This window comes from Dipodomys merriami, unplaced genomic scaffold (assembly GCF_024711535.1).
Source record: "Dipodomys merriami isolate MVZ:Mamm:240054 unplaced genomic scaffold, mDipMer1.0.p SCAF_12, whole genome shotgun sequence".
In the NCBI taxonomy this organism is placed as follows: Eukaryota; Metazoa; Chordata; class Mammalia; order Rodentia; family Heteromyidae; genus Dipodomys; species Dipodomys merriami.
Window position 1 is genome coordinate 42,780,060 of NW_027202493.1, and position 26,481 is coordinate 42,806,540.

Genomic DNA, 26,481 nt, shown 5'->3' on the forward strand with positions numbered 1-26,481 from the left:
CGCGCGCGCCGGCGCTGCTCGGCGGCTCCCGGGACCCGAGGACCCGCGCGGCCGGCGGCGGCGGCGGCCAGCGCTGCAGCCCCGGGGAGCCCGGCTCCCGGCTGTGAGGTGAGCGTCCCCCCCACCCCGCGGCGAGCGGTTTCCCGGAGTCGGGCGGGCGGGAAAAGGAGCGGCGAGCGTTGGAGGGCCGGGGACGCCGCGGCGGCGGGGATCCGCCTCGCCCGGTGCCGAGCCGCCGCCTCCTCAGGGATCGTTCTCCGCGTCGCGGCCAACACAAAAGCCGTGGGCGCCGGGCTGTGGCGCGGGGTCGGGGCGGCTCCTCGGGAGCGAGCGGGGCCCGGAGTCCTGGGGGGTCGGGGGGGACGGCGGCGGCGAGTCGGGGGCCGCGGGCTGCCCCGGGGAGACGCCCGGGGAGAGGCGGTCGCCGCGTCCGCCCCCCGGCGCCGGGCAACCTGTGCGAGTGTGGCCGCGGCGGGCCGGGTCCTCGCGCCCACCCGCGTCGGGAGGGAGGGCGGGAGGGCGCCGAGCCGGGGGTGGAGGCGGGGAGGGCGCGCGGGGCCGGGGGTGGAGGACAATGCGCCCCGCTCCCGCGCCGCCCCGCGCCCCGGGTCCCCTCCCCACCTCCCTACCCCGCCCCCCCCCCCCCCCAGCACCCGGCCGACCTTTGCGGCCCTGAGCCTAAAACAAAGTTGTCCCTTCCCGCCGGGCCCTTGGCCGGGTCCAGCGCCGCCCCCGGGGTGCCGGCCTCGGGGTGGCCGAGTCCCCCCGGTCTGGAGCCGAGCCGCGTTTAACCCGGCTGGGGTTGCACTCCGCGTCCCCGCGCTTCTCCCGAGCCCCGCTCCTCCGCGGAGGGGAAAAGGGGTTTTCTTTATTTAAAGGGGGGGGGTATGGAACAAAAAGCACATGCCATTAATTTAGCCACGGGCGGAGACAAAGTTGAAGAAACACACCGGAGGCCCGGGGTTTTTGTTGTAAAATAACACCCGGAATGTTGCATCTCGTGTAAATATCCCTAGCTGCAGCTCAGCACCGACCAGCCGCCTCCGAGACGGTGCTACGGACAGGTATTCCCGCAAAAGCCTGCGGTTCGAAAAGTCGCTCTTACACCCAGCATGTGTTATTAATAGGATCTGGGTTACTTTGTGAAGCCCACACCTAAGCAGCCAGCAAACAAAGACCTGACCGACATTGACGATGTTGCCTCCTCCCTCAGCCTTCTTGAGTCCTGAACAGTGTGCTGGTGGCATCACAGGCAAAAAAAAAAAGAAGGAGGAATAGGAAAAAAAACAACAAAAAACTTGTGTTCTGTTATTAAGCAGCTACTCCAGCAGATAAGGCTTCCCATTCTTGCTTTGAAATAAATCAATATTTTTTTTCCTTCGGAAAACAAACAAAAACATGTGCTTGCATTATCGAAAAGATTCAGTTAGGGAGCAGAGGAAAGATAAATGTTTGGGTGGGCTTGGAAGTCTAGAACTAAAGATAAAATGTAAGATGCAATTTTCCCCTTTACCTTGTTGCCCTATCTGTAGCAAACACGGCATGGGGCTCTCTCATCCCCAGATGCTTTGAAACTGTTAAGAAAATAAGAGTATTTTGGCTAAAGTCTGTCTTTCCATTGTGTTTCCTCCTCTTTCTCTTTTTCCCTTACCCACTACTAATCTTCTCTATCTCCATGTCTCTCTCTCTCTCTCTTTCTCTTTCTCATATCTAACTGTGTCCCATTAAAGGAGAAAGGACTATAAGATCTTTTCTTCATTTCAACAACTGTATGTATTTCAGCTTTATATTGTTCTGTGATTTTTCTTGGGAGTTACATATCTGAGATATTTGAAGTATAGTGGGTTGCAAGGAATTCAATAGCAAAGGGCACATTCTTTCTTTGTATGGTACAATGTGAAAGCTTTATTAGGAAAGGAAGAGAGAGTGGAGGTTTTTTTTTTTTTTTTTTTTTTTACCCTCAATATATTTTTTCCACTTGACCTCTGGGAAAAAATACCATTGCAACTTAAGATTTTATATTAGTTTGTTAGGAAAACTCCTAAGTTATACTCCAAACTTCAGAACTTATTAGTTTATGTTAGGATACTGTTGATTTTGTTTTCTTTAGGAGACGAGTGATGGGAAACAGTTCTTAAAAGAATAGTATTAGCTGCAGGTTTTCATCCCTCCATACTCTAGAATTTGAGAGCCAGGTGAGGTGGTTTGTGCCTGTAATCTTTGCTACTCAGGAAGCTTGAGGATTGAAGCTTGAAACTGAGGATTGAAATGTGCCACCAGCTCAGATATAAAGGTTTGCTAGCTTCCATCTACAAAATAACTGACCAAAAGCAGGGCTGGAGGAATATCTTAAGAGGTAGAGTACCACCAAGAAAGCAAGTAAGCCTAGAGAGATCCATGTCCTGTGTTCAAACCCCATACCATCACCCCACAAAAGAGAGAAAATTGTGGGTCGGAAGAGAACCAAGTCTAATTGCATATCAAGGCAGGAAGTAAGACCCTATCTTAAAAACGACCAGCAAAAAACAAGACAGGAGGTATGGCTCAGTACCATGTCTGCCTATCAAGTGCAAGGCCCTGAGTTCAAACCCCAACGCTGAAAAAAAACCCCAACGTAAGTACATACTAAAAATACATACTAAGAAAGATCTGTGTCAGGATGCTGAATAAAGAAAATTAGGTTTTCAGTAGCAGTTTCTGTAGGCTAGGAATAGACACTTGAAGATCACAGTTCCTGACTAGCTAGGAAAGTGTTTTAACTATGGTGCCAAAAATGAATTCCCTCTTGGCTTTCCAGTTCATCATGCTGAGAACTATTGATAGTTTGAATCCAAGGAATGCATTGCAAATGAAGTTTCTGATGAATATACAAATGTGTGTTAGTAAGAACAAATTCTAGTCCCCACGTTTTGTCTCACTGAAATAATTCTATAGTCACAACATATGAGACATTCAATTTTGTTAAGGGAGAGGGCAAGGTCTTGATATTTTCTGATGAAAATTTGGAGAATTTTCTGATGAACAGATCTTAGTTGGAAAAGGAAGCCTGGCTGGAATTTGTGCTGGAATTTGTTTTGTTTTAAAATTCCAGGTCCATCTTTTCCCTTCAGTTTTATTTCTAGGTTAATTTAAAAAGATCGTAGAGTTTTGGACTATTAATATTGAATAATTGAATAACCAGACTGAATTTTGATGCCTACTATTAATTTTAATCATGAACCAACAAGTATTTATTTTTCCTGTGTTTATTTTCTTAAGCCATTATCACTCAACTCACTGAAAGATTTGATTATTTGTTGTAATGTGTAGATGACAAGGTGGACTTTAAAAATCAAAGTAGGAAAGGTCAGAAAGAGATATTAAGTAAGAAGCCAATATAAACATTAAAAAAATAGCATCCAGGAGCTGGATGCTGGTAGCTCATGACTGAAAGCTACTCAGGAGGCTTGAGATCTGAGGAGCGCAGTTCAAAGCCAGCCCTGTGGCAAGAAAGTTCATGAGACTCATATCTCCAGTTAACCACCAGAAAACCAGAAGTGGAGTTGTAGCTCAAAGTGAGAGAGTGCTAGCCTTGAGTGAAATAGCTCAGAGACAGTGCCCAGACCCTGAGTTCAAGCCCCACGACTGACTGCCAAAAAGCAAAAAAACAGCCGGGAGGCATTTTTTTTGGTGCCAAGCATGGGGCTTGAACTCAAGGACTGTACATTGCTTCTTAGCATTTTTGCTCAAGGCTAGTACTCTACCACTTAGAGTCACTGCACCCCATCCAGCTATTTTGGTGGTTAATTGGAGATAAGAGTCTCATGGACTTTTTTTCTGCCTGAGCTATCTTCCAACTACAATCCTCATAACTCAGCCTCTTGAGTAGCTAGGATTTACGGTACAGGTACCAGTGTCCAGCTAGGCAATATTTTGAAAATTTATTTATTCTTCTGGGATTCACACTTTTTTCCACCTGAATTCTTTGTGTCTGACTTTATAGTGTGGGAAAAATCTTCCAGAGGTGCTTCCTGTCCCTTTATATTGTTTTATGGTTGTCCCTCAGGACAAACACTGATCTTTTACTCTTTTTTTTTTGGTCAGTTGGGGGGCTTGAACTCAGTGCCTAAGCACTGCCCTTGAACTCTCAACAGAAGAAGAAAACTGACAATAATAGGGGAATATCAGATTCTTGACATTGTACATTTATAAAAATATCACAGAAGCTTAAAATATCTAGTACCCCTATTCCTCTCTCCAGCTCTGTGTATCAAACCCAAGGCTTCACCCAAGCTAGGAAGTATTTTAGCTTGAGCTACATTTCCAGCATTAGTCCCACTTTTTTTCTAATGAGATGTTAACCAAATAAGTTCACATGTGTATGCCCAGGGCTGGCTTCCCTCCAGTGGAGGTGGAGACTTGATGACTTTTCTGCCTGTACTGGCCTGGTATGGCAATCCTTCCAGTCTCTCTGCCTCCCTTGCAGCTTAGGATCCACACTGTTGTGGGATCTTTTAAACTTTTCTGCCTAGATTGGCCTTAAGCCAAGATCCTCCCATTCTTAACCTCCCAATAACAAGGGAGCCACCAATACCCAGTTTACATGTTTTGTTTTGTTGTGCCGGTCCTGGGGCTTGAACATAGGGCTTGGGTGCTATCCTTGAGCTTTTGTGCTCAAGGCTATACTGCTCTACCACTTGAGCCACAGTTTTACTTCTGGCTTTTTAGTGGTTAATTGGAAATAAGGGTCTCTTGGACTTTTCCTTCCCCAGATCTCAGCCACTTGAGTAGGTAGGATTGCAGGCATGAGCCACTGATGCCCTGCAATATATGCTTTTTTGTTGTTGTTGGGTTATTCTATTATTCTATTTGATTTTTTTTGAGCCACTGGTTCCTGGCAGGTTTTTTTTTTATTGCGAAAATACTGTACAGAGGGGTTACAATTACATGGGCAAGATAATGAGTACATTTCTTATCAAGCATTGTAGCCTCCTCCTTTGTTTCCCCTTCCCTTGATTTTTTTTTTTTTAATACTGATACTGGGGCTTGAACTCAAGGTTTCATGCTCTCTTTGCTTTTTTGCTTGAGTTTGGCACTCAACCATTTGAGCCATACCATCACCTACTATATGTGTTTATTTTTAAAGTTCATGTTATATGTATTACTATTATATACTTTTACTTACTCAGATTTAGAATAGCACTTCTTAAAACCCAACTTAGGCAGCACTTGTAACCTGGGAAGATGAATAGAATATATATTATCTTCCAGGATTCTGATTTCTTAGGCCTGAGTCAGTTGCACTTTTAAATTAAAGAACCAGTGTTGTGGGGGGAATGAAAATTCCTTAGCTGCGATATTTAATCTGCCTGTTTCGTTTATTTTTGTTCTCACTGAATTCTATTGTTGTTTCCCCCTTTTACAAACGACAGTTTTGCCATTTTGATTATTGTCTTTGTGCAACGTAGATTTTATAAAAGCACTTTGATACAGGTAATTTGGATGTTGCAGTAATATATAAGGAAACAGCTATAAGAAAGTGGGAAGCTTCACTTGCAAGGGAGCCAAAAGGAGTAAGTGAGAGGAAATTGGGTATCATAGATGAAGCAAGCAGAAGTATAAGGGGGCATTTCAGATTATTTAAAACACTCAATGAGGTATTGGTTCTTAAGTTGTGGTTTTTTGTTTGTTTGTTTGTTTTTGTCATAGGGCCTGAACTCTGGGCCTGGGCGCTGTCCCTCAGCTCTTGAGCTCTAGGCTAGCACTCTACCACTTGAGCCATGGCACCACTTCCAGCTTTTTCTGCTTGTGTGGTGCTGAGGAATGGAACCCAGGGCCTTGTGCATGCAAGGCAAACAGTCTACCACTGAGCCACCTTCCTAGCCCCTGTTTATTAAGTTTTATATAGTATTCTTCTTTGGAGAATAATAATATGAAACCTATAAGCACTCAAGAGATTAGGCTAAGTGAGTTATTTTTTTAATTCTTGGTGGTGTTGTATAGATACTTTATGGGGAATAATGTTCCCTTCGATTGTTTTTTAGTTGCAAGTGAGTAAACATGCGTCATAAGCTGTAGACTACAAAGACTGAACTGACTTGGATGTTTTAATACTGTAATCAAAGCTTTCAACAGTTACTTGACAAATATTTAGTCACATGTATAATTGTTACCATGCTACAAGGTAATTACAATTAAATATGTTTTAACCGTATGTAATGTCAGCTTTTTATAGCCAGATCTCAACATTTCTGAGACTACCTGAAGGAGGGGGAAAAAATACAGCCGACAAGCTGTCGCACAAATCTGGTGTAGTGAGATTGAGACTCTTGGAACAGGGAATGCCAGAGTTCTTTTCCTTTCCACCAATCAAGGCCATCTACTAGAAATTGGGAAGGTATAGCCACTGTTTCTGTTCTCTTTAACTACTTTTCTGCTTAGTAATGAAAGCTGGGGAAACAGAGGTCTCAGTCACTGGTTGTTAAGCTCTGGATAGAAATTTTCCTTGCTTTTCAGCCAGGTCTCAAGGTTTGAGCCATCAAGGCTGCTAACATTTGAGTTGTTCTACTAACCTGGATCTCTGAGAATTTCTGAACCTAAATTTCTAAAATGTTTTTCTCAACCTAGGTCATCTACAACAAATCCTGAAATAGGAGTATAAATAAGAAACAAAATTTAGTAGAAGCAAAAGTAATGTTTGTTAGTAAACCAGATCAGAGTAAGATAGCTTAGAATATGCAGAATATGCTTAGAATATCAGACCTGCCTTCCATTCTACCCATCAGCTTCCAGCCCAAATTGAGAATCACACTTTTTGCTTCTTGGAAAATAGGGACAAGTCAGGTTCTCAGTGGAAATAGTAACAACCATTCCTATTCTGTTGTATGCTTTTAGGAATGATTTCTATTTTCTGCAGTCAGATTGTGCTTCATGACCATTTGTTGGTTAAATATTTGTAATTCAAGGGCTACTTCTACTGTATTAATTTTTTTTTGTGCTATCTGAAAAGTTGCAATACTGGGATAATAGTTTTAGACCCTCTGTCAGTTTAGTATTGATTGATAGAGACAGTGCTATCAACTGTAATTCAGTAACAAAGATCTGTTTAATACTCCTTTACCATTTTTTTTTTTGGGGGGGGTCCGGTCGTGGGGCCTGAACTCTGGTGCTGTCCCTCAGCTCTTCAGCTCAAGGCTAGCGCTCTACCCCTTGAGCCACAGCGCCACTTCCGGCTTTTTTTTTTTAATGTGGTGCTGAGGAATCGAACCCTGGGCCTCAGGCATGCAAGGCAAGCGCTGTACCACTGAGCCACCTTCCCAGCCCCTCCTTTACCATTTATAAAGTACTTTTGCATGTATTATCTCATAATGCATGTATATGTCATCCTATGAGAGATGGTGATGGAATCATTTTTCAGGAAGAAAATTGTGGGTTCAAAGAAGTTAAGTGATATATATTATCTTTTTTTTTTAGTGATTTATTTATATTCACAAATCTAGAAAGAGGCTTAAAGCTATCTTTTGGTTTACTTTTCAGACCTTTGCAGTTGTTTCCTGTTAAATCAGTTAATTAGCGTAGTATTAAAAGACTAAAGCACACATAGGAAATTTAAAATCCAATAATTTAGTTTACAAAAATATTTTTATATTTATTGGACTTGAACTCAAGACTTCATGTTCTTCCTTAGTTTTTTTTGGTCAGTTGTGGGCCTTGAACTATGGGCCTGAGCGCTGTCCCTCAGCTCTTCAGCTCAAGGCTAGCACTCTACCACTTGAGCTACAGTGCCACTTCCAGTTTTCTGGTGGTTTATTGGAGAAGAGTTTCACAGTTTCCTGCCCGGGCTGGCTTTGAACCGAGATCCTTAGATCTCAGCCTCCTGAGGAGCTAGGATTACAGGAGTGAGCCATCGGCGCCCAGCTTTCCTTAGATTTTTTTACTCAAGGTTGATACTCTACCACTTAAGCCATACCACAACTGGCATTTTGGTAGTTAATTGGAGATGAAAGTCTTTCAGATTTGTCTAGCTGAACTGGCTTCTAACTGAGATCCTTAGATCTCATCCTTCCGAGTGACTAGACTTATGGGTGTGATCCACTGGCACTTGGTACAACAAATATTTAAATATAGTTTAGGACAAAAGTGTAAGAATTTTTCAAAATGAATCAACTGTGTCTTTAGCAAATAAAAAAATCAGATATGATAGATCAGGCAAGCAGAAGGATAAGGGGGCATTTCACATCATTTTAAACACTCAAATGAGGTATTGTTTTTTTAAGTTTTATATAGTAGACTTCTTTGAACCATAAATATGAAACATATAAGCACTTGAGAGATTAAGTGATTTTTTTAAAAAAAATTCTTGGTGTTGTCGTATAGTTGCTATATGGGGAATAATGTTCCCTTTGTTTATTAGTTGCAAGATCAGAAGTTAAAAAACATAAGAGGTATCGAATATATATGTGTGTGTATATATGCATGTATTTTTTATACTAGGTCAGTTTGATGTCTCATCAAAGATTTTAATGTCAAGTCTATAAGAGGAAATGACTAATTTCTCTCATTTTCTTAATAATGCTTTTCAGATATTTCAATCAAGGAAGAAATAGCTCTTCTCCTAAGATGGAATCTGTGATTTGGGAATGTGGTTGATCAACTTGATATGTTGGCCAAATGTGCCCTATATAATAAAATGAAAAGAAGAGACAAGATGATGTCATTTTCCCATATTGTGAAACCAAAAACAAATGCCTTTTGTGAGACCAAGCTAACAAACCTCTGACAGAGCAAAGAGCATTTAAATGTTTGAAGAACTTAACAGTAAGATACCGAAGAAGTGCTTTCAAACTGAGACCTGAAGGTGTATATTATTCTAAAATATGTATTGAGTAGGCCTGGTCATCCAAATCTCATTCTGATCCAGGAAGAATGGCTATGAGTTGGATCATCTTCTATCTTTGGCTCTTGACCATGTTTGTGGGGCATATAGGTGGGCACAGTTTGTTTTCGTGTGAACCTATTACCTTGAGGATGTGTCAAGATTTGCCTTATAATACTACCTTCATGCCTAATCTTCTAAATCATTACGACCAACAGACAGCAGCTTTAGCAATGGAGGTAAGACCTGATTTGCCTTTTGACATAGCTTATAATTGCTTATAATTTGATGCGTTCCATAAACAACAGGAAAATACGCTATTTTAAATGGAATCTTATACATTTGAAAATTCATATATTTGGTTCATACTGTAATAGAGTGAAAAATTCATGTTTGGTAACTGCTGCCCTTGATCTATTGTTTTAGACATTGTGTTTTTACAGAGGAATTTGAAACACTGGAGACCAAGAGATAATAGCCATTCAGAAGTTTAAAATTGTGCAAGTTGTGATGTGATTACATCTCTGTTGTTTGGCTGAACCTTTGGAAAAAGAACAGACTAAGAAGTGCAGCTCAGTCATTAAATGTTGAATATAATGTGATTTTTTTTTAAGAAAATGAGTCTGTTAGTCAACCCTTAGGCTTATAGTATTTCAATTAATTATGTTAAGTACTCAAGATAATTTCCTAGTTATAGTGTTCACATCCAGTTAAGAGTAATTCCCTTTTGAGCCGGGCGCTGGTGGCTCACGCCTGTAATCCTAGCTACTCAGGATGCTGAGATCTGAGGATCGCGGTTCAAAGCCATCCCAGGCAGGAGAGACCATGAGACTCCTATCTCCAATAAACCACCAGAAAACCGGAAGTGGCGCTGTAGCTCAAGTGGTAGAGCGCTCTCCTTGAGCTGAAGAGCTGAGGGACAGCGCCAGGCCCAGAGTTCAAGCCCCACGACCGACAAAAAAAAAAAAAAAAAAAAAGAGTAATTCCCTTTTGTAACTGTAACCCTCTGTGTATGTAATAGTATATGTAGCATATATCTATATCTATATATATCACTTTTCTAATAACAGTAAAAAAGGAAAAGAAAAGTGATGACTCAAACAATAAAAAAATTATATTACTTATTCTTGGCCTCTCAGAGTTTTATGAAAATTGTTGCCTTTTTTGAATTTTTCTAATAATTCTTCAGGGACTCCTTAATGATTCTACTTCAGAAATGATGCATATTAATGGATGTAGTCAATAGTAGGTTTAAATACATGTATACGTGTGTAATGATTTTAGAATTGAGGACACTTTCTAGCAATGTTAAATTGCCCAAGTTTCAACTTTCCCATCATAGTTTCTTTGTTTATAAAATAAATCTAACAATGACCATACAGGCTTTTGTAATTCAAAACAAAAATATACTCATAAAATACTTGGCATGTACTTAATCTGTGATAGGGTTTTTTTTTGTTTCATTTTTACCATTTATAAAGAGAATGTTTTATACTATGGTGTTTAATTCATTTGTACAGTGCTTTTAGCAAATAGAAGCCTACATGTTTTGGAAATTATTTTATAGTAAAACTTGAATTTTTATTTATATTTTGTGTCAGTCATGGGGTTTGAACTCAAGGCTGGACGCTGTCCCTGAACTTTTTGGCTCAAGACTAATGTTGTACCTCCAGAACCACAGCTCGTTCCCCTTCTGGCTTTTTGTGGAGATAAGACTAATTCAGATAAGAGATAAGATAATTGGAGATAAGAATCTCGTGGACTTTTTTGCCCAGGCTAGCTTTGAACTAAGATCCTTAGATCTCATCCCCCAGAGTAGCTCGAATTACAGACCTGAGCCACTTGCCCACCCACAACTTTATTATTTGGAGGTAGGTTAATGTTCTATCTGGGGAAATCTGTGGAAAGATTATGATCATAGTAAGAAACAAATCATAAAGATGTCTTGAGTTCAACTTTTCTACAGAGGTTTGAACTCAGGGCCACACTTCCTTAGCTTGTTTGCTCACAAAGGAATTTGGAGATGAGCAGACTTTTCTGCCCAGGATGGCTTTAAATCATGATAATCTGGGGCTGGGAAGGTGGCTCAGTGGTAGAGTTCTTGCCTTGAGCTGAAGAGCTGAGGGACAGCGCCTAGGCCCAGTGTTCAGGCCCCACAACCAACCCCCCTCTTCCCCCCCCCCAAAAAAAATCATGATCATTTGGATTTCAGCCTACTGGGTAGCTAAGATTACAGGGGCAAGCCACTAGTGCCTGGCTCCAATTTTTGTTTATGTGCTTCATGATTTCATAATTTCTTTTCTACTTTGATCTGATAAAATGTTATTGAAGAAAAGGATTATAAAACTCATCTTTTCTGGAATAATAATCTTTTGTTATTATAAAGGTGATGTACAGAGGGGCTACAGTTATACAAGTAGGTAACTAGTACATTTCTTTTTGGACAGTATCACCCTTCCCCTCACTCTCCCAAGCTCCCTCTCTCCATTCCTACCTACAAGTAGTATAGTTCATTTTCAAAGTAATGGCTGGGGGGCTGGGAAGGTGGCTCAGTGGTAGAGCGCTTGCCTTGCAAGCCTGAGGCCCTGGGTTCGATTCCTCAGCACCACATAAGCAAAAAGAAAAAAGCTGGAAGTGGCGCTATGGCTCAAGTGGTAGAGCTCTAGCCTTGAGCTGAAGAGCTGAGGGACAGTGCCCAGGCCCAGAGTTCAGGCCCCATAACCGGACCTAAAAAAAAAAAAAAAAAAGACATCAAAGTAATGGCTGGTAAATAAATACCACTGCTACATTTCCCTTGTCTCTCCATTTCTGTGTGGACAATTTCTTTCTTTCTTTCTTTCTTTCTTTCTTTCTTTCTTTCTTTCTTTCTTTCTTTCCTTCTTTCTTTCCTTCTTTCTTTCTTTCTTTCTTTCCTTCTTTCTTCCCTCCCTCCCTTCCTTCCTTCCTTCCTTCCTTCCTTCCTTCCTTCCTTCCTTCCTTCCTTCCTTCCTTCCTTCCTTCCTTCCTTCCTTCCTTCCTTCCTTCCTTCCTTCCTTCCTTCCTTCCTTCCTTCCTTTCCTTTTGTCATAGGTTGAACTCAGGGCCTAGGCTTCTGTTACTCAAGGCTAGCACTCTACCATGTAAACCACAGCACCACTTCTGGCTTTCTCTGTGGTTACTTGGAAATTAGAGTCTCACAGACTTTTCTGCCCAGGCTGGCTTCGAACCGCAATTGTCAGATCTGTCTCCTGAGTAGCTAGGATCACAGACATGACCTACCGGTGCCTGATGACAATTTTCTTTAAATTATGTATGTTTGCAACTTTTGACTTAGCCAAGGAGCAGATTTAAGATTTTGGACAAGTTACTTAACATTTTTGAACTTGCTTTTCTTAATTTGTCAAAAAGTAATATGAATAAAAATATCTGGAAAGGTAGCTAGCACAATGCATGGTACAAAGAGATCTGTAAATGTTAACTCTGTTCTACATTATCTAGAAAAATGATGTACTTGCCTCAAATGAACTTGTGTCCTTAGTTTTAGGTTCCTGGGTTATTTGTAATGAGGGCATGGCAGGCTTTCTCTGCCTTCTTACTGTAGATACTGTTTTGTCAATGAGCTTGCCATTGTGTGAATTTTAGTGATTCTAGGGAGAGCTTCTAAAGAGGAAATAATTTCTAGATGAAGGCCCCAGTGACTTTTACTTCAGTAAAGTTGGAGATATATGCTTGTTGCATGATCTGGACAAGAGTTTTTGAATGTAAATTTTTTTATCATACTAAAGGATGAGAAAATTCAGAAAACAACATGCCGATAGTTATTAATAAAGCTTTGCTTCTCTCCCTCTACTCATTGAAGAACTTTGTAAATGAATCTACCAGCTTTTCAAAGAGTAATTGGAGCAGATAACCCTAGCACACTCCTGAGTGTTCACTGTAAACCTGGATGAGCTGCATGAGTGTTAGCTTTGTATAGTACTAGCAGGCCCAGGCTTTAAGCTTGCCTGAGATTCCCTGTGATTCAAAACAAGTGCTTGAACCAGGATGGTATATGAACAGTAAAGCAGGGTGCTGCCTGGTGGTATATATAGGTAATTCCAGCACTTGGGAGGGGAGGCAGGAGAGCTTGAGCCAGCTTGAGCTACATAATAAGATCTTGTCTTATAAAAACGAGCCAAACAAAAACAAGCTAGGGACAGGATGACAGAAAAGTCCAGAAACTGGGTTATTTCAAATCACAATCAAGTTGGGTGTTCTCGCATTGTATATAAACCTACATGAAGCTGGGATTAAAGACATGTGTCACCACACTTAACAAAATTATTGTTTTAAAGTCACTTAACTATTTCTTCCCCACATGATTAAGCTAAATACAAAGATGGCATATATGTTTCGTTTTGATTTGAGGGATAACTTTTTTTTTTGGTCATACTGGTGTTTGAACTCAGGCTTGGCACTTGCTTGCTCTACCACTGAACCATGCCTCCAGCACTTTTTTGCATTGGCTATTTTTGAGATAGGGTCTCATTTCCTGCCCAGGAACATGCCTGGACTGCCATCCTCCTATTTTAGGCTTCCCACTGTAGCTAGGATGACAGATGTAGGCTACCATGCCCAGCATCTTTCATGCTTATTGATACACAAGGATTCATTATACTGTTGTTCGAAGTATGAAATTTTCTCTGGGCATTAGTGGCTTACAAATGTCATCCTAGCTACTCAGGAGGCTGAGATCTGAGGATCACGGTTCAAAGCCAGCCCCAGGCAGGAAAGCCTGTGAGACTCTTATCTCCAGAAAACTGGAAGTGGTGCTGTGGCTCAAGTAGTAAAGTGCTAGCCTTGAGTTGAAGAACTGAGGGACAGTGCTCAGGTCCAGAGCTCAAGCCTCATGACCAAAAAAAAAAGTATGAAATTTTCAATTATGTGATAGTGACAAAGTTAGTCTCCTTGTGTTTTCATTAGAAAAGAATTGGTATGAGGATCAAATAAGATCTGTGAAAAAATTTTAAATATTAGTGCCAATCTTTGTCCATGGTGTTTGAATGCAAAGCGTGATAGACATTCAGAAATTGGTTCTTTTTCTCCTTGCCTTATTACTCCTCAGTTCATCTCAATTGCACTGAACTTCTTAGCATTCCTTAAATCCGCTAAGTCTGTGCAAATGCTGTCTTTGAGAGTCTTCCAATATCCCTTTTTGGTGATATCTTACTTAGTGTACAGGCCTGGCTTAGATATTACTTCCTTGTGAAACCTGGGATTCTCAGTTAGTGACTGTCATACTTACTATTGTTTTTTTCTATGTACCTCTGTTTTAGTGTTTGTTTATTTTTGGAGCTGGTTCTGGAGCTTGAACTTGGGGCCTAGGTTCTGTCCTGAGCTTTTTTTGCTCAAGACTGGCACTCTAACACTTGAGCCACAGCTCCACTTCCAGCATTTTGGTAGTTAATTGGAGGGTCTCATGGACTTTCCTGCCCGGGCTGGCTTTGAACCTCAATCCTCAGATCTCAGCCTCCTTAGGATTACTAGCATGAGCCACTGGTCCCAGCTTATCCTTAATTCAGCTTTGTATGCTCAGTACTTAACAGAGCCTCACATACAGTAAATGCTAAATAAATGTCTGAATTAAGTATACACTGCAAATCCCTTAAAGATGGCAATGTTGATGATTATGTTTCTGGTGTTATACCTAAGCTCTTAATCTCCTGGGGATGTAATGAATAGTTTGGAGTAGTAGATGGTGGTAGTATCACAGGTCCAAGGTTACCACACACCTGTGAGTACTTGTAGGTTGCTTTCTTTTAGAGTGATTTGGGACATTACATTACATGCTTGCATTTACTAGTGATGTAATAAAGCCAAGTAATGAGAAGTGATCTGATAGGATTTCTCTAAGGCCAGAAGTGGTTATTCCTGAATTGGCTTTCTTTTGCTACCTTCTTCATTTAGTGTTTGTAATTTTCTTTTTATTTGAAGTATTAAGGATTGAGCCCAGGGACTCCCTGTGCAAGGCAAGTGCTCTGTCACTGAGCTCTAGCCTCAGTCCATAAGGCTTAATGTGTATTTCTAATTGTTCTGTAAAGAAACATACTGTACTTTGTTTTTTTTCCTGAACCTAGGGTTCATATGTGCTGAGCAGGTGCTCTACCATTGAGCAACAGTCCCAGCCCATTCATTGTGCTTTAAAAATATTAAAATTAGGCAGGTGACAGTGGCTCATGCCTGTAATACTAGCTACTCAGGAGGCTGAGATCTGAGGATCACAGTTCGAAGCCAGCTAAGCAGAAAAGTCTGTGAGACTCTTACTGCCAATTAACCACCAGAAAAACAGAAGTGGAGGTATGGCTCAAAATGGTAGAATGGTAGCCTTGAGCAAAAGAGTCAGGGACAGCGCCCATGTCCTGAGTTCAAGCCCATGACTGGCAAACAAACAAAAAAAACCCTAAAATTAGTAAAGAATTCTTAGTTTAAAAGCTTTCCTTTTTTGTCTATTTGCAAGTGCAAAGCCTAAAATTTAGTATTTATTAATATTTTAATTGAATTTATAAGGAACAACTTGGCAAATGCCATCAGTAGGGCGTAAGATGCTTTCACAAAGAAAAACCTCAAGCCGGACATGGTAATACATGCCTATAATCCCAGCACTTACAGATGGGGGCAGTAGGATCGTGAGTTTGAGGCCAAATCTACGCTCCCAAAGCCAGACCCTGAGTCACACAAAAAAGGAAATGTCTGTATTAGGAGGGATCAGGAAAGTCTTCAAGTTACAGAAGGACTTTTCAAAAAAACCTCAAATGTCAGACACGGTTTTTTGTTTGTTTGTTTTTTAAGAGGTAATGGGCTGGCAGAGGTGGTGATACACCTGTAACCCCAGCTATGTGGGGGTAGAGATCATGAGGACTGCATTTTAGGACAATTCAAACTATAAGTTAGTGAGACTCTCCCCCACTTTTCTTTCCTCCCCCTCAACAAATAAGCCAGCGCATGCCTGTGTAATCTCAGCTATTGGGAGGCGTAGGTTGGTGGATTGAGGTCTTTGGCCAGTCCTAAGCAAAAATAACTAAGGAAAAAAAAAAAGTTGGGAGTGTGACTTGAGTGGTAGAGCTCTTGCTTATCAAGTGAGGCACCAAGTTCAGATGTCAGTACTGCCAAAAATTAATAAATTAAAAAATAAGAGTGGCGTGAGTATCCTAATAGGAATTATTCAATTTTATAAATTTTTTAGAAAATTAAATTTCTTTTATTCTTACAGTTCATAAGTTTAAAATACATGCATCATTCAGCAGATTCACTTTCCCTCTGACCTTTTGTTTAATGTTTATAAGGTTATTTCCTCAAACCATGTAAAGCAGCTATATTTTGCTTTATTTTCTGCATGATGATGATGATGGTGGTGGTGGTGGTGGTGGTGGTGTTGGGGATGATGGTTTGTGATGTTGGGCATTGGCCCAGGTTCTCATGTGCTCTTGTGAGTGCTTACCACTGTGGCTATGGACCAACTCTAAAATGGCATTAGCAGCCTGTTTTGTGACCAAAGTAAACCAACCTGAAATAAGAATTTTCTAAATTGAAAATTGCATATACAAGTAGTGAAGAATTAATTGTAATTAGTCACTTGTGATTTTTTGGGAGGAGGGGAAGCAGTGATTTAAAAATTTTTGAGTTGATTTTCTCATGTGATAAATTACTTCAGAGGAATATCATTAATCATGAAACATGAGTTTTGTTTTGGTGGTCTTGGGGCTTGAACTCTGGGCTTGGGCACTGTCCTTCAGCTTTTCAGCTCAAGGTGAGCGCTCTACCACTTGCTGCAGCGCAACTTCAGGTTTTCTGGTGGTTTATTGGAGATAAGAGTCTCACAGACTTTCCTGCCCCGGCTGGCTTTGAACCGCACTCCTCAGATCTCAGCCTCTTGAGTAGCTGGGATTACAGCGGTGAGCCATGGGCACCCAGCTTAAAGTGGTGTTTTTGAGACAGGCTATTGAGAATATTAAAAGTTTACTTACTAAAGCAAAGTCAGACTTGGGGACTGCCCCGGCACTCCACATACAAAGGTGAATAGTTTCCTTTAATAATGGTGATTATCTGTGCAAATCAGTTTCCTGAAAGACTACTGAAAAGTACTTAACATGGGATCATGATGTGTTAAAAATTCAGATATGAAAAAGTAAAGAAATCCATAGGATTAAAACTGTTTTTACAAATCTAGAGAGGTTCTTTTTTAGATACAAAATAATTCTTAAGGTTTCAGTTTTTTCTTATTAGAAACTTTGTTACAGAAAGTTTTTAAAAACCTCTTATTTTTACTCAAAATTATTCTAGAGCATCTTGGAATAATTTCTTATTTAAATTTAGATCTGAAATAGCTTTGGATACCATTTTTGAATTTTCAAGGCCATTTATTCAGCATCTGATTACCCATTTAGTGAATTTAGTCAGGATATTCCCAAACCCAGGAGGGTACAGTTTCTATGGTTACCAGACCCTTTGTAGAGTGATAGAGGTTGGAATTCTGATTCTCATGAGTCAAATATTGGCCTTTGACTCTGTCCCCTTTTCACAGCCCTTGCTAAGCGCAGGCTGTTGCTCTGCTTGAAGGCTTGTCAGCTAGCAGGTTCCTATGGTAACAGGAATGGAAATCCAAAAGAAGAATGGAAACACAAAAGCTTGGTTGATTTGAATTTAGACAAAGACTCTAGGGTTCCATGTAGTGTATCTTTGTTGTAGAAACTAGAAATTTAATTTTCAAAAGTTACACTCCAGTTTGCAAACTTCCCATATTCAGGTCTTGATTTAGTGAATGAAAGTATTACTGTTCATGGAAACAATCAGTAACTTTCCCTCTTTCTGTTGCACAGAACTTTAATATTCTCTCTCTCTCTCTCTCTCTCTCTCTCTCTCTCTCTCTCTCTCTCTCTCTCTCTCTCACACTCTCTCTCTCTCTCTCTCTCTCTCTCTCTCTCTCTCTCTCTCTCTCTCTCTCTCTCTCTCTCTCTCTCTCTCTCTCTCTCTCTCTCTCTCTTTTTGTCAGACATGGGGCTTGAATTCAGGGCCTGGGTGCTGTCCCTGAGCCTCTTTGTGCTGAAGGCTAGTGCTGTACCACTTTGAGCCACAGCACCACTTCCGTTTTCTGATGGTTAATTGGAGGTAAGAGTCTAAAGGACTTTTCCTGCCTGGGCTGGCTTCAAACTGCAATCCTCAGATCTCAGCCTCCTGAGTAGCTTGGATTACAGGCGCGAGACACTGCCAACTAGCTGTTGTTATTTGCTCTCAACTTTTTAAATATTCATGTTGTCTCATTTAATTTTGTTTTTTCTTGTTAAAATTATTAATGTTAAATCAAGGCAACTGCATACTTCGAAAAGTATTAGCGTTTGTTTCTATATTTGCTTACTATGAAAAATGTTAACATTTGCTTCTCTATTTGTTGAGGTGTAAGGTTTGTACTATAGGCTGCACTCATTTAGAGTGCTCCTTTTGATGGGTTTTGTGCTCTGTGGCACCAGAACACTTGCATCACCCCCTTCTGCAGCCCATCTTCCTCTCTGCTCCTGCTCCCACAGCCTCTCACCTGCTTTCTCTTGTTATGGGTCACATTTTCTAGGGGTCCCTCTTCACCCTGCCCTACTGGAGTTTGAAGCTATGTTATTTCAGACAAGTTAGCTTGCTTTCTATGTCTGATTTTTCTTCACATGTGTATTAAAATGGAATTGGTAACACTGTCTCCCTTATGGAATTGCTGTTTGACTGAAATGAGATCATGTATAGTGTAGCCCAGGCTTCTTAGAGCTAGTGAGTAGAGAGGTATAATTCTGTATCTTTAGGTTCAATGTACACAGCACTCAAATCAATTTTATAATTCATGATGGGGCTTCCAGTTGGAGATTTGGCTAACGTATTAATGATATCTGATTGGTATTTTGCCTATTGCTTAATACCAAACACGTTTGAGACTTGTTACATATGTGTGTACATGATATATGTACATATATCAGCATGTGAATTTAGTACATATTCTACTTTTAATTTTAAAGTAAGTTTGGGCTCACAGAAAGTTTCAAAAATAGTTTATGTAGGTTCTGTGTTCAATCTTTCCTGCCCCAATCTTACTACTTTATATGACTATAGAATATAGTAAACATTGATTCAGTCTATAGACCTTGCCATATTTCACCAGTTTTTATATGCACTCATTTGTCTGTATGTAGTTACGTGTGTGAGAGTGTGTGTACAGGCCTTGCTGTTATCATTTTATTACTTGTGTAAATTTCTGTGGCCACTGCTATAGTAAAGATAAAAAAAACTCTGTTACGACCAAGGAATTCTCATATGCTTTCTTGCTAGTCTTTCCCATCCTAACTGCAAACAAGTACTAATCTTTTCTCCATCTTTATAATTTTGTAATTTCAAGAATGTTATGTACAAATGTCTTAAGCCATCTTGTGCTGCTATAACAGGCTATCACAGGCTGAGTATTAAAGACAGAGATTTATTTTTTCATGGTCCTAGAAGGACCATGGAAGGAAGTCTGAAGATTAAGGTGCTAGCATCTGGTGAGGGCTTGCTTTCTTCAGAACAAAGAATAGTAAGAAAGAGATCGTGTACCCCGCACACTCATGAAAAGGGAGCCAAACTTGGCCTTTTATAAGGAACCCACTCCCACAATACGAATTCTTTCGTATAATAACAATATTTATTCAGGAGGGCAGATACCTCAGAGCTTAATTACTTCTTAAAGGACCTACTTTGTGTGTGGTGTGTGGGTGTGTGTGCACATGCACACATGCAGGCCAGACCTGGAGCTTGATCTGAAGACCTGAGTACTGTCCCTGACCTTCTTTTACTCAAGGCTAGCCATCTACCACTTGAGTCATGGGATTACTTCTGGACTTGGGGTAGTTTATTGGACATAAAGAGTTTCATGGACTTTCCTGCCTGGGCTGGCTTCCAGCTATGATCCACAGATCTTAGTCTCTTGAGTAACTAGGATTGTACAAGTAAGCCACCAGTGCCTGACTATTCCTTTTTTTGGGGGGGTGGGGAAAAGAAGCAGTGGGCAGTCCTGGGACTTAAACTCTGGGCCTAGGCAATGACTCTGAGCTGCTTTTGTTCAAGGCTAATGCTACCACTTGAGCCATAGTGCCACTTCTGGCTTATTTGAGTGCTTTATTGGAGATAAGAGTCTCATGGACTTTCCTGCCCCAGCTGGCTTCTAATCTCTCTCCTCAGATCTCAGCCTTCTAACTAGCTGGGATTACAGGCCTGAGCTACTAGCAGGCTCCTACTTCTTAATACTGTAACAATGACAATTAAGTTTCCAACAGGAATTTTGAAGGATACATTCACACCATACCAACATGTATTCATTCAGTATGGAATCTTTTAAGATGTGCCCTTTTTCTGTCCAAGTTGTTATTTATTTCTATTGCTGAGCAACATTTTATAGATGACCCATAATTTGTTTAGTCTTTCTCCCCTAGAAGGACATCTGTGTTGTTTCTAGCTCTTTGTTTTTACAAATAAAGCTGCTATGAGCCTTCGTAGATAGTTTTTGCCGATAGTGGGGTTTGAAGCCTGATTACGGACTTTCCATTAGCTTGCTTGCCTGGTCCTTATGTGGAGTAATTTCATTATACATCAGTGTAGAAACAAGTTAATTTAGTCTTAATCCACAGAAAGGCTTGGTGGTGAGAATATCTATAACCAATTTAAAATCAGCAGTCTTACTATACAAATGCAAGGGAAAAATACTCAGTAGTCCAAAAATGCATATTTCTGGGATATTCAATCTACTCCTGTGATTATAATGGTTATTTAAGCACGGTTTTATGTTCAGGATTACTTTTTTTCATTGCCTTAATATTAAGTTACAGTATAAGTTGTATTTATAGCATTTGGTTTCAGATTTTTTTGGCCACTAGTGGGTCTTAAACTCTGACTTTTAAATGTGATTCTCAGATCTCAGCCTCCTGAGCAGCTAGGATTACAGGTATGAGCCACCAGTGCTTAGTAATTTGATTTCAGTTCAGAACACTGTTTACAAGTTTGTTTGTTTGTTTAATGTGAAAGAGAACGAGAAACTTAGCCAAAGGTGAGGGCTTTTCTCTTACCCAACCCTCTGAACAACTGTTACCTGTAACTACTTACCTTCTCCCTCTCCTGCCCTCCTTCACTGCTAGTCCTCTCTTTTTGATGTACATGAATTGAAGAAAATGTGGGAATGGACATAAAGAAAATCAAACCCTTTTGATCCCACCATCAATGAGTAAAACAATGAATAAATTACCCTTTTGAGCTTTAGTGCCTATGGATTGTGGCTTTTTCTCTATGTAAAATGGGTTACATTATTATTCTATGTTATTAGTGGTTCTCAGACTATTAATATAACCTGTAATACTTAAAGTATGCAGAGAGACTCTGAGATATACCTTATACTTAACCAAGTCAGAATCAGAGTCAGGGCTATAGCTGAGAGGATGTTATTTAAAAAAAAAAAAAAAAAAAAAAAGCTCCTCTTTGGAAATTTTTAATAACCTATTTGGAAAGTAGAGATTGCAACTTGAGGCCAGCCTGGGGAAAAATTGAGATTTCATCTCAACAAGTTGGGCATGGTGGTACATGCCTGTAATCCCAGCTATGTGGCAGACTATAGATTGGAAGCATGGTCTATGGGCAGCTATGAATGAAAACATGAGACTTTATCTAAAAAATAACTATTAAAAGCACATGACCTACCAGGGGCATGACCTACTTGGTGGAACACCTGCCTAGCAAGTGCAAGGCCGACTTCAAGCCCTAGTACGATCGACAAAAAAGAAAAAAGAATTTTTAATAACCTGCAGAGGTGGTTTTCCTTTTTTTTTTTTAATTGTGAAAATACCATACAGAGGGGTTACAATTACATGGCCAAGATAATGAGTACATTTCTTATCAAGCACTGTTGCCTCCTCCTTTGGTTTTTTCCTTTTTTTTTTGTTTGTTTGTTTGTTTTGGATCCAGTCGTGGGGCCTGAACTCTGGGCCTGGACACTGTCCCTCAGCTCTTCAGCTCAAGGCTAGCGCTCTAGCGCTTAAGCCACAGCGCCACTTTCTTTTTTTTTTTTTTTTTTCTTTTTGCTTATGTGGTGCTGAGGAATCGAACCCAGGGCCTCAGGCATGCAAGGCAAGCGCTCTACCACTGAGCCACCTTCCCAGCCCCTGCCTCCTCCTTTGTTTCCCCTTCCTATCCCTTCCCATCTGCCCTCCCCCTCAGTTTTCCTTTTTATTTTTATTTATTGTGTAAGTTCTAGGGTTTGAACTTAAGGCCTCAGGTTTGCTACATGGAAAAAAAAAGACAGTTGAAGTGCTTGATTATCCCTAGCACTACAAAAAAGAAAATGGAAAAGTTAAATAGTATGTGTACTGGTATACAGATCTTTATCTAATTTCTCAATTTTAACTTTTTCCTAGCCATTCCATCCCATGGTGAATCTGGATTGCTCCCGGGATTTCCGGCCATTTCTTTGTGCACTCTATGCTCCTATTTGTATGGAATATGGACGCGTCACACTTCCCTGCCGCAGGCTGTGTCAACGGGCCTACAGCGAGTGCTCAAAGCTCATGGAGATGTTTGGTGTTCCTTGGCCTGAAGATATGGAATGCAGTAGGTAGGAAAATCAGACTTTCATGGGTCATTTCATATGCCGCAGTGTATTTGAAAATTCTTGTCTTCCTCATCCACTTTAAAAAGCTGTCTTGAGACTAATTTTGTATGTATTAGTCATTAACTTTTAATAGCATTTTCATATTCTCAGAATTATATTTTGTAAGAATTGAGTGAAAAAGGTAGATTTTTTTTCATGAAGATACTTTAAAAATTAAGAATTATGTAATCAAAACATTCCATTGTTTTTGTTCCTTTAAAGTAGGTTATAGGAGTAATACTATTTATGAAAAATTAGAAATACAAAGAAGAAAATAATTGTTGAGGTAATCATTGATTACATGTGCAAATGACTGAAGTTTTGGTGTCATTCGTCCTTTCTATGCTATATCTACACACAAAGTTCTGTGCTCCTCTCTCTCCCTCTCTCTCTCCCTCTCTCCCCTTCTCTCTCCCTTTCTCCCCTTCTCTCTTCCTCTCTCCCTCTTCTTTTTCCTTTTCTCCCTCTCCTTCCTCCCTCTCCCTCCCTCCCTTCCTTCCTCCCCTCTATTTCTCCTGTCTCTCCCTTCTCTGCCCTCTCCTCTCTCTCCTGTCTCTCCTCCTCTCCTCTCCTCTCCTCTCCTCTCCTCTCCTCTCCTCTCCTCTCCTCTCCTCTCCTCTCCTCTCCTCTCCTCTCCTCTCCTCTCCTCTCCTCTCCTCTCCTCTCCTCTCCTCTCCTCTCCTCTCCTCCCCTCCCCTCCCTTCCCCTCCCCTCCCTTCCTCTCCCTTCCTCTCCTCTCTCTCCTCTCCTCTCCCCCCTCCCCGCCCCCCAGCTTCATTCCTGCAAGAATGAGCCACTGGTGCTCCACTCTAGCCCTGTTTTTCACTGGTTGTTTTGGGATAGCATCTTGCTTCCCACCTAGGTGCATGTCCAGACTATGATCCACCTAATTTAGATTTACCATTGTTAGTGGTAAGGCTCATTCTACTGCTTACAGCTTCTTTCTTACAGACTTTTCTGCCCAGGCTGGTCTGGAATCGCAGATTTAACATCAGCCTCCCATGTAGTTTTGGAACGACAGTCTCAACCACTACTTAGCTATGTACTGAAAAAGGGTCTTTAAATTTTTCTTCCCTAACTGGTCTTTGAACCTCAATCCTCCAAATTTTAGCCTCCAAAATAGTTAGGATTATAGATGTTAGTGGCTGGCCCATTTTTTCTTCATCTTAAAAAGTAATTTTGCTGACAGTATCTGGTTGAAGAATGTTGTGTTCTCACATGGCTGAAAGGCCTGAGAGTAGAGGGGTGTGTATTCTGTCTTTGAAGCCTTTTTTATCAGGATGCCATATGTAAAGGATGTGCCTTTAAAGCTTATTCACTTCCCTGCATATCTGCTTCATATTAACACATTGGGATTAACTTTCAACACATGATTTTGTGGGGATATTCAGACCATAGCACCCACTCTTCAACTTTATGGACCATCTCAGACTTTTGATCTTTTTTTCCTCTTTTTTGGGGGAGTGGGTGGGGGGGTCAATTGTAGTCTTGAACTCACATCCTGGGTGTTGTTCCTGAGCTCTTTTTTTTTTTTTCTGAGCTCTTTTGCTAAAGGCTAGCACTCTACCACTTTGAGCCACAGTGCCATTTATAGTTTTCTGGTGGTTAATTGGAGATGAGTCTCACAGACTCTCTTACCTGGGCTGGCTTTGAACCTCAATCCTCAGATCTCAGCCTCCTGAGATTGCAGGCGTGATCCACCGACTCTGGGCTTTTTGATCTTTTTTTACTTCAATAGCCTCTTCCCTGAGCACATTTATTTCTTTATGTAATGTCAGCTTCGTTGTCATGTGGAAAAAAAAAAAGATTAGCAAGTTCAACTTACTCTTTTTTTTTTTTTTCCAGTCCTGAAGCTTGAACGCAGGGGCTGGGCACTGTCTCTGAGCTTCTTTTGCTCAAGGCTAGTGCTCTACTACTTGAGCCACAGTGCCACTTCTGGCTTCTTCTGTTTCTGTGGTACTGAGGAATTGAACCCAGGGCTTCATGCATGATAGGCAAGCGCTCTTATCATTAAGCCACATTCTCAGCCCCAACTCATTCTTTTCACTGAATGTGTTCAGATTTTAAATGTACTGATCTAACCAACTTCTTCAAATTAATTATGCTGTATATTGATTCTCAAACAATAGTGATCCTTTGTTATTTGTAACTACTTGTCTTGGTGAGGGAAATTTCTGTTTGTTTCTCAGCACTGTTGCAAAATCTGCACTATTGACTTTACACTTAACATCCTAGCCTGCTCTCCTTATGGGTAAAAACCCTCATACAGGTGCTTCTATGATCTGCTGTAGTTCTGGCCAGTCTTTCTTGGTTTCCTTCTTGGATCTTCCCACTCTCTGACCCTTGTGTAATGATGCTTCCCAGAGTTGAGAGTTCTGTGATCCTAACAGTTTTCCCTAGAGTCTCATCTCACTGATTTTAACTATTATTTATGTACCGATGACTCTCAACCCAAATCTGTAGCCTTGTCTCCATCTTAAACTCCAAACTTATATAGTCATCAGCCATTGGAAATCCAGGCCTGAATTTGTTGCCAGCACATTAGTTTCAACACCTCTGAAATGGATTCCTTTGTTTTTCTTTATTCCTTGGCAGTCGTATTCTATTCTTCCTTGACCTCAATCCCTGTGTTCAGTCAGTGCTGTTCTGTTGCTTTTATCCAACAACTTTCATATCTGCCTTTTTTTATAAGTATTTGTTTTTAAATTTTATTATGTTCCAACTTATCCCTTGCCCCCATTTCCCCCAGCTCAGATCTGTCTTCTGCATTGCTCATATTTATCTTTTTGATTATCTAGGTTAGAGTATATGAATATATTCATTTCATGTTCATTAGTGCAACAAATGTTAGTTGAATGGCTGTGGTGTTAGACACTTGTACATGCTGAAATATGCAGTGAGCAAAACAGAGTCTCTGTTCTTAAGAAGCTAGGATCCTAGTAATGGTTATAAAGGGAGGAAGATAACAAACAGGTAGATAATGTCACTGTTAGTATTCATCACTATAAAAAAATACCTGAGAAAACAAGATATAAGGGATGATTTAATTGTTCCTAGTTTCAGAGGTTACACCTCAAGGCCAGCTGGCTCTGTGCTTCATGGCTATGGTAAAGTAGAATGCAGTGGAGGGAAGATGGCTTAATGGTAGAGTGCTTGCCTCACATGCATGAGGCCCTGGGTTCGATTCCTCAGCACCACATAAACAGAAAAAGCCGGAAGTGGTGCTGTGGCTCAAGTGGTAGAGTACTAGCGTTGAGCTGAAGAACTGAGGGACAACACCCAGGCCCAGAGTTCAGGCCCCACAACTGACCAAATTTAAAAAAAAAGAATGCAGTGGAGGGGTATATAGACTTTAATTGCCTTGTGAGTATTATGTTTACAAGTTTGTGACTGCTCCTCTACTCAAAGATAGAGGTGTTGGGGGTTTTTTTGGCAGGGGGGATTGGGAGGAGACAGGGATGTGTCTTTTATCTTCACCCCCTGGCATATTCCAGGATTCCAATAATAATTAAATACAATAAACTTCTGTAGTTTTTTTTTCAAGTCCTGTGAAGAAAATGGTTTATATTAGCAAACAAAAAGTTTTGAAGATATTTATCAACTATGGTTATTGATGTATATGGTAACTTAACATCATTTATAGTTTCTTTGAAACTAATGCCAGTAAGAGTAAAGGGTTGGTTGCTGGAAGTTGAAAGACTTATAATTTAATATTGGCAAGACAAGTGAACATGAAGGGAATTCTTGAGAATAGAATTCTTGAGAATTCTTAGTCATGCAAGTATGTCTGCAGCGTAACTTTGTTAACCTTGTCCTGAGGCTTTCTCAAGTCTTTGGATCATTTCCTTTGGAAAACTTGTTGAAATGCACAATTCTAAGCTTTAACATCAACTTTCTGAAATATGATCTGTTGTGGGTCTAACTATGTAATGTAGGCTGACCTGCAACTTGATAGGTAGTTCAAACTGGC

General features: G+C 40.7%; 1 protein-coding gene and 1 long non-coding RNA gene across 3 annotated transcripts in view; one reads left to right on the top strand and one right to left on the bottom strand.

Annotated features, from left to right (window-relative positions):
* The window catches only part of Fzd3 (frizzled class receptor 3), a 54,227-nt gene continuing 27,746 nt past the window's right edge, over window positions 1–26,481 (top strand). Inside the window, exons 1-4 of one of the 2 annotated variants that reach the window (XM_070016757.1) lie at window positions 1–108; window positions 6,205–6,376; window positions 8,562–9,093; window positions 22,279–22,475. In XM_070016757.1, the coding sequence (XP_069872858.1) occupies window positions 8,905–9,093; window positions 22,279–22,475 (386 nt within the window). In that variant the 5' untranslated portion in view covers window positions 1–108; window positions 6,205–6,376; window positions 8,562–8,904. The remainder of the gene's footprint in view (window positions 109–6,204; window positions 6,377–8,561; window positions 9,094–22,278; window positions 22,476–26,481) is intronic. The other variant, XM_070016756.1, reaches the window with a different exon arrangement.
* Window positions 25,868–26,481, bottom strand: part of LOC138823408 (uncharacterized) — a 52,727-nt gene continuing 52,113 nt past the window's right edge. The window contains exon 5 of the long non-coding RNA XR_011370791.1: window positions 25,868–26,057. This is a non-coding gene — a long non-coding RNA (uncharacterized lncRNA). The remainder of the gene's footprint in view (window positions 26,058–26,481) is intronic.